At 27.8% G+C, this 10597-nt stretch overlaps 1 protein-coding gene across 1 annotated transcript in view; it reads left to right on the forward strand.

Annotated features, from left to right (window-relative positions):
• LOC142327928 (uncharacterized) overlaps nt 1–9232 on the forward strand; it is a 140846-nt gene extending 131614 nt beyond the window's left edge. The window contains exons 3-5 of the mRNA XM_075371304.1: nt 2551–2680; nt 6655–6744; nt 9006–9232. Coding sequence (XP_075227419.1) covers nt 2551–2680; nt 6655–6744; nt 9006–9232 — 447 coding nt within the window. The remainder of the gene's footprint in view (nt 1–2550; nt 2681–6654; nt 6745–9005) is intronic.
• Nucleotides 9233–10597: the final 1365 nt, after the last annotated feature.

Here is a 10597-nt window from a genome sequence, read left to right on the forward strand (position 1 = left end):
GTATAGTTATTTATAGATTATTAATTATATTTCTCAGTATAGATTATTTCTCAGTAAGTATTATTACTTAGTATTATTTCTCAGGATTATATTATCTTGACTTGCTGCAAACTTTGATTCTGAAGTAGAGCTCAATGACATTGGATTTTTAACTGATGATTTTTTGTCTGTTGTTGCTCTATTAAACCACTTATCCATGTTGATTTGTATTTTATGTCAAATAAACTTAACCAAATTATATACCAAATATACACGCACATATATATATATATATATATAAGAAAAAAGTCCCTTCTGAGATATGTATACCCACACTTGCATATCAGTTTTATAAAATGAAAAAGTAACCAATAACAGCATTTTCATATCAGATCACAGCGTAAGTAAAACACCAAAAGCAACTATATCCTTCGGTCTGTAGGATAACCACGACCAACTCGCTTAACTGTTACAGGAAAGTATCACAATGCTTTTGTATTGACCATTAAGAAACTTGTTCATACATGCACTTTGCAGAGCATGATGCATGGGACAGACAAGTTACTACATTTGCACTGTGACATGTAAGACTAATCAGTGTTGCATGTTCATCCTTTCTAACTGAATAACTAATATTATTATTGTTGCTATACACAAATAATTTCCTTACATTAAGGGAAAAGGAAATGCTTAAAAAATACTTTTATATTATAATATATCAAAAAATATGTTTGAGAACCGCTGATCTCCTGTATTAATAATAGTAGATAAATACTACTACTAATAGTAAATATCTGTTGTACTAATAATTTTGTATTACCAACTACTATTCATGATTTCCAATCCATAACTAGTAAACAATCAAATTGTCATTCCTGCTTACCTAAAATTCATTCAATCTCTTTTATGAATTTCATTTGCTACTGTAATAAACTGAACAGGTGAGAAAACATTTTATTGTTTGAAGCCAAACAGAATTTTCAGAAATTCTTTAAAAGATTTTTTTCTACATTTTAAAATTCCCTTCTGCATTATTCCAATCAATTCTAGTAGTACAACTTCAGTTCTTAATGTTCTCATAGTATTTTTTCAAGAAATACCAAGAGAAATTCAACAGAATCATAGGCTTTTATAATTATCTGCCTGTATTTTATTAGTTTTAATAAGAATATTAATGTTATATAAACTGAATTTGAAGTTACTAATATAAAGGAAATGATTTATTTTTAATTGTGATTACAAAACTGCTATTTAAAAAACATTCTTAAAAATACATCAGCAGTAGAGCTGTAATTTTTACTTATAATTAATTTTCTAGAATCAGATTAACTTTTTTCAGTTGTAATAGAATTGTTAGGTGCATGGCGTAGAATATTTGTTTTGCTATCAGCTACTGTCACTTTCCACAGATTGCTCTGGCTGTCTTCTCTTGTTTCATTTATGTTAATAGAAGACATATTCTACTCAAAGACACATTCTTTTTGTATTTTTATGAAAATGTGTATTTAAATGAGTGGTTATTAGCACAGATACATTAATATGTTATAAATATTATAAAATAACTGACAGAAGCTTGTAAAACTAATTGAAAACTTTTATAAATCAGATAAAGAAATTTTCATATCTTTTTCATTTCTTATTATCATGTACATTTCTAGCACATTAACTTTACATAGATTATTTTTTTCAGTTTCTCTTCTTTTAATTCTCTCTCTCACTGGGTCAGGCTCAAAGCAACTCCACTTCTATTTTCTCTCACTCTTCCCTTCCACAACACTCTTTATCTGTCTACCTATCTCTCCCTGCATGAACCCATTTTCTTTAAAAATCTATCCTCTTTTACCCCATTCCTAATTTCCTCTCTATTGTACAATCTAATGGCACCTTCATTTCCCTTTTAATGTTAAGGGAAATCTCCATTTTGTTCTGATTCTTTCAGTTCCTATGATCTTTTTAATATTTTTCAATCATACATTCAGCTTATATTCAAATCACACCATTTATTTAAGCAAAACATTGTTATTCTCTTTTTCTTATCTTTACACTTGCTCTTCTCTTATGTTTTATCTTTATAAATCTCATTTTTTTTTGCCTAAGGTATTAACTTGGGTCAGCATATAATCTATGCTTGTATGCATATAATTAGTGAATGATCTACTTAAGATATAACTTAAGATATTTCTTTTACATAAAGATACTTCTTTTACATGAGATTTAATCCTTACTTTTTATTCTTTATTTTCAAAATGCTGCCTCTGAAATATATCCAACCTTAAAAGGTTAAAAGTGTTGTGAAATCATCACCACTAACTACTAACTAGTGGTTGTATTAATTATCCGCAGTTATGTAAATCTTTTTATTCAGAACTTTATTCCATTAATTGAACTGTAGTTAGAAAAAACATTATACTAAAAATTGTTTATGGCTAAACTCATTGAATATTTATGTTGACAACAATTTTTTTTTTTTTCTATATTTATGTATTTTCAATACACAATTCATAATATTATTAATTAGTTGTACACTTACGTATTAAATCCTTATCTATTTATTAAATAATTATTCTACAGCTTTGTGAAAAGGCGCAGTCATGGGCAAACCATTTGGCACATACAAACACATTTTTTTATCGTCAAGACAAAGATGTTGGCCAAAACCTTTTCTGTCGGCTGACAAATACTCTACAGTCTGATGTCACAGGTAAATTAATTCAAAATAACCATATTGATCACATAATTACGGCTATAATCTTGTAATAAATATATATTCTACATAACCATATATTTATATTCCTAAGTTTTTACATATGAAAGACGAATTTTGTACTATATTAAAAAATGTGAAGCCTGACTGGGATTGAACCCAGAACCTTACAGATGAAAGGCACAAGATGTTACCACAGAGGTCAGAAAAGATTAATTGAGGTTTGTCTGTAAAATTCACAAACTATAATAAAAATTGTTCTGCGTACCTTAGATGCTATTCAGCCTTAAGTAAACACCTCTGCTTTAAATACACCACTCCCAATGTTCCTTAGATCCTTCAAAAAATTTCTTGAAATTCTTCATTTTGAGACACTTAACAGTTCATCTAGCAAACTTTCCTTGTCTAGTTAATCCACTGAAAATTTGGATTTTTCAACTTCATTTTTATTTTGGGGAATAAAAAAACTCCACTGGTACTAAATCAGGTGAATAAAGAGAATGTGAAATGACTATTTTTTCATGTTTCACCAAAAACTGACTGATCAATAACTCGTTATGAGTAGATGCATTGTTAGCATGGAGCATCCATCAGTTTGACTTCCATGCTTTAGGTAATTTTTTCTGATACCTCACAAAAAACTTTCATTTCTTCAAAATAATACTACTTATTCATGAAATCCTTACTTCTTCATCTACTTTGCAAACAGTTACATGACAGTTAGAATTCCTTAACTTTTCCATAATTTCATTTTATCAGTTTGAACATAGATGATAGGCCTGAACAAAGATCATCATCAGCTAAAGTTCAGACATCTTTGAAACATATCTACCACTCTGGGTTTGAAATTGGCTTCAAGTCTCATCCTTGTATGCATTCTATAACATTGCAAATGTTCCTGCAAAGGATTTCCCATTTAAAGAAAACTTTCACATTAATCTATTGCTCTAGAAAATCGCTCATTGAAAATGCAATGAAAAGTGTACAGCACATGTAACACTTATTAACATAAACATATTGTAGTGCATTGACTAAACAGAATATTACATTGCAATTTTCATTAGGCTGCTACCCAACATTGCTACTAGGCTGCAGCACATTACCCATTCCATTAGTAGAGCTATCTGTTGCATAATTTAAAAATTTCAGGTATTATATGGACGAACCTCATATTTGTAAAATCAACCAAATAAAAAAAAAATGTTTAATCAAAATATTAACATATATGTAGACTTCTTCATATTGTGAAAATTTACAAGTTTTGGGATGTTGAAAATCTCTACTTCATCATACATAAAACAACGAACCAATGCATTGTACTTCTTTTATTTCTATTCATATGATCCAAGAAGCTAATACTTCCTGAAACCTAATGTTTTTTCTATGAGATGCCATTGCTGTTTAAATAGGTAATGAAGAATTTGACTGTAAAATATATGTTGATACAACTTTAAATGTATCAGTGCTGTGCTGACAGGTGTTAATGATATACTATCTGAGATTTGAACAAGAATAATGTTTTTAGTGAAATGCTGGGAAATACCTACAAAGTTAATACTTGTTCAACAAAAAAGAAAATAGCTGAGTTTTTATAAAAGCATTGTAAAACTTGTTGTGATATGTTTTAAAGTTTAAAATGATATCACTGGGAATAATAAGACTATTCAGATTTGCTTGTATGATGTAACCTTGTGAGAGTAGATGATAACTGGAAAGTTCAAATCAATTCTGTAACATGTCGTGGGAGATCAGCGGTAATAGCTTGCAGTTAGGGTAGTGATAGTCCAAAAAGTCAGAATGTTTAAGTTATAAAGATTCAAAGAATTTTGGATGCATATATGGGCACATCCTATGAGTAGATAACCTATAGATTAGCCAGGACAATATTTATAGAATTATACTGCCTGAGACTTTACGGAAATTGACAATTAATGAATTCAAACAAGTATAGATGAAGAGGCATTGTGAGGGAAGTCACAGTTTGTAGAAGATACACATTTATCATCATCAGAACAAATATAGTGCTTAGTAAATCAGTCAGTTATATTGTGATTTAAACTACAATCCTGCTATCTATTTTATTTCATAGAAATTTTTTGGATTTGTTTGTTTAAATACATATGTGAACACATTTTGTTGTAAACCAATGATGCTCATAAATGTTAACTTCCAGAAATTTTTTTAGATTTTTGCTAAGAAGCTCACATAAAATTTTTTCAATGAAAATTCAAACTTTTTTTGGGAGGGGGAAGATTAATTTATTTGCATGAACCTCACAATTTATTCTAATCTGCATTAAGAGATGAAAAGTTTTATTGCTGATATATTAAAGTAATTTTTAATTACATGACTTGCGATGAATGAATTCTAAATAGTAAATTAATGTTACCATACTATCTCCTAAAAAATAAGAGGTGATTTATTGCTTTTCATTTACTGTGTCAGAAATGTATATTATTTATTTAGTATTTATAAAACATTCTAAAAGATTTTTTATTATATGTGTCACTTACATCATTTGTGCCTTTTTCTTCTACTGTGTAAGTCATTATTTAAATCTTCATATTTATACTAAACCATTCATTATGAAATTCATTTTTAAATTGTATTCTTCATTTGTGAATTAGATTAAAAAAAAATGACCAATCATTTCTAGGTTATACAATGTAGTGCAATGCTATAAACAATAAATAATTAACAAAATATATTAAAAGACGCCTTCAGAATTCACTAACAAAGTACAATGTATATACTTATATTGCTTTTGTAATGAAATAAAAAACAGGATTTATAAATAACAAATTGATAGATTTAAATATGTAACAAAATACAAAACGTAACCCTCATATTATAACTTAACTGCGTTTCAGGTCAATCATCATACAAAACTGTATGTATCATTGTGTCATGTTCCTAATTAAATTCTGAAGAGAATAAACAGTGTTGATATATCTAGTGGATTTTCATAAAAATAATTAGATTTTAAAGAGCGGAGCAACATATCAGTACTTTAGAATTTTTGGCAAGTTGACAGGGTAATGGTGTACTGTTACTTTAACCTCCAAAAAGTTAATATTTTTGGAGCTAGTGAAGGATAATAAAGATAAATTCAGAGCAATAGCTCTAAATTTATCATGATTTGTTCAGTGAATAGACTTTTTGGCCCTTTTATATTTTTTCCCCATAATGGTTTTTTCTTTTTTTTTCCAAATCAGTGGGTATTTGAAGATATTTGCAGAAAAATTATAAATATAATCTAACCAAACTTAACCTACGCTCGCTTTGCTTATTTCTCTGCAAATATCTCCAAATATCCATTGATAGAGTATGTAACAATACTATTGTTATAAATTTCTTACATGTAAAACATCTAATTTTAATATGAAATGAAATAAAATAGTGTAGAACTATTGCTTTGTTAAAAACTTATGACATCTAATTGTTAATGTCAATATGTAGGTAAGTTACTAAAAAATGAACAATTATTATTTTCTTAATGAGTTTAAATAGTTATTCTTTAAAAAAACATTATGAAGGAGAAGCAGAAAAGACCTGACTTTTCTATACATTTTTATTAAAGTTCAATTATTTTATTTTTAGTACATTATAAACATATTCTACTATATTGCTGTATTGCTTAGAGTAAGGCGTATTAAAATTGAAATTATTTGATGTTAAATACCAATTAATAAAATCGTGTTCAACATTCCTCTCTCTTTGTCTCTGAAATAGAAGAAAAGAGAGATTTAGATCAAAGGTAGCATTGATGTTTTTAAAATTTAAGGTAGGATTTGAACTCAGCTTCCATGAAGCAAGAGCATTGATTTGTGTTATGAAAATTATAAATAAGAGTACCATAACATTCACGAAACTTTGATAAATCAGGGTACTAAAAGATTAAGATTAAGATCAGGGTAGTAAAAATTAATAATTGTATAATGTAATAATGAGATGTATACTAATTTTTATAGGTCAAGAAGTGGCGTCATATTGGTACAGTGCTGTTAGACAATATAACTACCTCAAGGAACCTGATGTCCTCCATGCTAACGTTAATGCAGGTAATTGTCAATATTACTTCACTAATATTTAATTTTAAGATCATACCCTTTAGAGGCAGAAAGGATTAATTTATTTTTTTTAATTGATATAATAGGATGAATCTTTTCAATAAATACATTAATTTTTTACTGATTTAATGATGTGCTACATGTAACTTATAAGAACTTTTAAAATGTTTTGAATAAATTTACATTTATAAAATAACTGCATTTTTGAAAATTTTATAGATTGAAAGTGGTGTTACTATTTCCAGATTTACAGACTCATCTAAACTGGCAGCCCTGTTTAACACAACATCCTTTCTGAGAGATGTTCTTTTGAAAGATTTTTTCTACATATTACCTATAACTTACAACTCTTAGCCCTGCATTTGAGATGATCTGTTTGCTTTAAAGCAAATACAAAAGTCCTTTAAAATGAAATCAAATCAATTTTCTAGTCTATGAATTTTTCTATTACTATCAATATAAATTTTATGTAGTAGGTAATTGTGATATTAAATATACTATTTCAGTAAACTATTTATTTTCATAAACCAGAATTGTATAATAATGTTTAGTGTAATGTGTACACCATATAATCATACACAAAATAAATTAACGTGAAGAATTATTGCTTCTAATGTCACTCTGGTGGTTCATTGGTCACTGATTTACATGAATTAGATTTTTTTTATTCTAAGGTTCCATTTGTAAACATAATGGGAATCCAAAATTAAATTTAATTTAATTTAAAAAAGAAAAGAGAAAATCATTTATAACCTTTACTGAACATGTGAAACAACAATCAGCAGGTAATGCAATATAAGTTAGCAGTACTACCACCATACCATCACAATGAAAAAAATACTTCCCACACTGTAGATAACTTATTACTTTTCCTGACTTATTGAAAGGGTATTGAATCTAATTAAAAGCCTGAATCAAAATTAATTTATTAGTTTCAAAACCTAGTGAACTGAGGCAAATGGTCAGAATTTATATTTTATGCATATTGATTGTTAGAAACAAACAACAAAGTACAAAGTAGAGATATGTTAGCTGTACTTCACTTTGTCAGGCAAATTCATCTACTATTAATCCAGCTGTGTATGCTTCTGGAGAGAAAGAAACCAGTTTTTACCAGCAACTCTTGGGTTAGTGCACTCTAGTACTGACTATGCTATATATTGTTGTTGAGAATTGAACACTATCTTCAGACTGGTTATATAAAGCAAGTTACAGACTTTAAAGAAGAAGTTTTTAATTTATTTTTTATGTCTTTCTCACAGACATTCAAGAAATGAACACAGAATAATTAAGGTACTAACACTTTTAAGCCCAATGAGTGCCTAAAATGGTTCTATAAGAGTACAAATTACTATGCATGAGGTTAACATTAATCATTCTTAAGTACCATGACTCCAATGTTTAGTTAAATCAAATCATTCAAGGAAAGAGTCTTAGGCTTCATTCATAAAATAGAAAAGATAATCAATCTATAGAATAGGACCACTTGTCAAAACAAAGATAAAAATAATAATAAGTAATCAGTTAACTGTAAAAATGAATACATCAGCTTATCATTTAGTTGGTCTCATATTGAATTCCCAGCAAGGATCTGGTGCCTTTCCTCATTTCACCCTATCATTATAAGTAGAATAACAATCTCTAATCAGGCAAATGCTAATTAAATAAATAAATAATATTTTGGGACCAAAGAGGAGTCTTGTTAATAAATTTCTTGTGTTATCACATTCAACTCTGAAGTCAATTTCAAGGCAAAAAGATTAAAAAGGAGCATTCAGAACAATCATCAAGGTATGATAAGCGTTGAGATTGTTTTTATTCCATAAATAATGACTGTCATGTGTACATTAACTTCGCTACAATTCAGGCGGAATTTGTTGAAGACAGGCGGAATGTTTTATAGAAAACATTCTATAAAATTCAGATTTGACACATAGTTATTACCATCTCTTTATTAATAAGAGATCTTTTTCAACTTAATCTTTGAACCAAGTTGAAAAACTTGGCAATGAGAATGTGCTGTTCAGTTTAGAGGGATAAGTTTAATAATTGATGATATAATTTTACAATGACAAAAATTTATTAAATGCTGCAATCAACCCCTCAATGTGGCCAGTGACTGTTGAAAAATAAAAAGAATTAATACTTTTAAATTATATTTATATTGTAATTATTTTATTGTTCAAAGCTGTTACATTTTATGTGTTAAGCAAACTATAATTTTATGATTTCTTTTTCTCTTTGTTACAAAGGTCACTTCACACAGTTAGTGTGGGCAAGTACAAGACTGTTTGGAGTTGGAAAAGCTCGAAGTAGATCAGGGAAAATTTTAGTAGTTGCAAATTATAGACCACCAGGCAATATATCTGGTCTTTTCCAAGAGAATGTACTTCCTCCTATACCAGAATATGAACTAGAATTAACTAGTATGTCTGGTAGTGACTCTAGTACGTCTAGGAGTACTGATTATTGTACATAAATAGAGCTATTGATTAGTGTTTATTAATTAATTAATTTATATTATTATTATTATTGTTATTGTATTACTATTGTAGCTCACCTCGATGAAAAACACCAATCTTCATTGTATTACTGTACTGCATAATGTGATTTTGTCAACATAAAGAAGATATTACGTTTTATTAGATTTATATGATATAGTGAGTTTATTATAAAATAATTATTAAACATACTTATGGTATTCTTTTATTGTGGTACAGTCAAATTTATTAAAGTGTAAATGATAACTGTATTATATTTATGATAAAACATGTTTTGTGATTTTTACAACAAAATTGTGATTATGAGATAGTGTAGTATATAATTTTATATCATAATTCAACATTAAACAATAATTTATTTTTCTCAATTTTTGACTTCTTAAGATTATTTTGTGACTGGTGATTTTTTTTTTTTTTTGCTTTTTTTGAAATAAATATTTAAAACTGCTTGTAATTTATAAAAACAGTGAGGTTTTTCTTTTAGAATTAGCAAACTGCATGCTATCTGCTGCTTAAAATATTCAGAAGTAGATCCAGAAAACTTGTTCTGTAATAGCACATAGGGAATAGTGAACTCTTTTTGCCCTAATAATGTAGTTTTCTACTTGCTGTGAAAAAATATTATCTAAACCATTGCTCTGTTGAATAACTAACTTTATATGAAAATTACAATATTTATTTTTTCTTAATATTTCACTAGTATTTTTTCACTTAGTATTTACTAATGCTGCTAGTTCATTTTAATGAATAAACCTTTGTAACAGAGCACCTGATTGGGCTAATCTGGGATCAAATTTTTATGTTGCAACATCTTTACTGCTTCCCCAACCAACAAACACAACACTTTTAAAAGAAGGGATTAAATATTTCAATATTTAAATTTATAATTAATAGGACTTAAACATTTTACTTAGCGTTTATTTTGTTTTTTACGGTTTGAATATTACAATAATTAAATTGTAACTAGTGAACTGGGCTTGGAAGTACAGAATTAGGTTTTTTGATTCTTTGTAAATTATGATTGGAACTCCCACCCTCAGCTACGTGAAGGAACTAATTTAGTGGATAATATCTAGTATTTATGTAACACCTACAATTCTCAAGGCTTTATTAAAAAATTATGATTTTTTATCAAAATATAAAGAAATAAATTAAAAATTGTATTGGTATAAATAAAATGAAATGGTAAAAACACAGTTATTGACACCTTAGGAAGTGATGTATATATTTAATGACCAAATATAACTATGAATAGATCCTTACATGTCCATACTTGCAGACTTCCAGATTTTTAGAAAATTCAAAATTTAAAAAAAATGTCTACTTATTATAAATATCTAAAA

Source organism: Lycorma delicatula, chromosome 7 (genome assembly GCF_047948215.1).
Source record: "Lycorma delicatula isolate Av1 chromosome 7, ASM4794821v1, whole genome shotgun sequence".
Taxonomy (NCBI): Eukaryota; Metazoa; Arthropoda; class Insecta; order Hemiptera; family Fulgoridae; genus Lycorma; species Lycorma delicatula.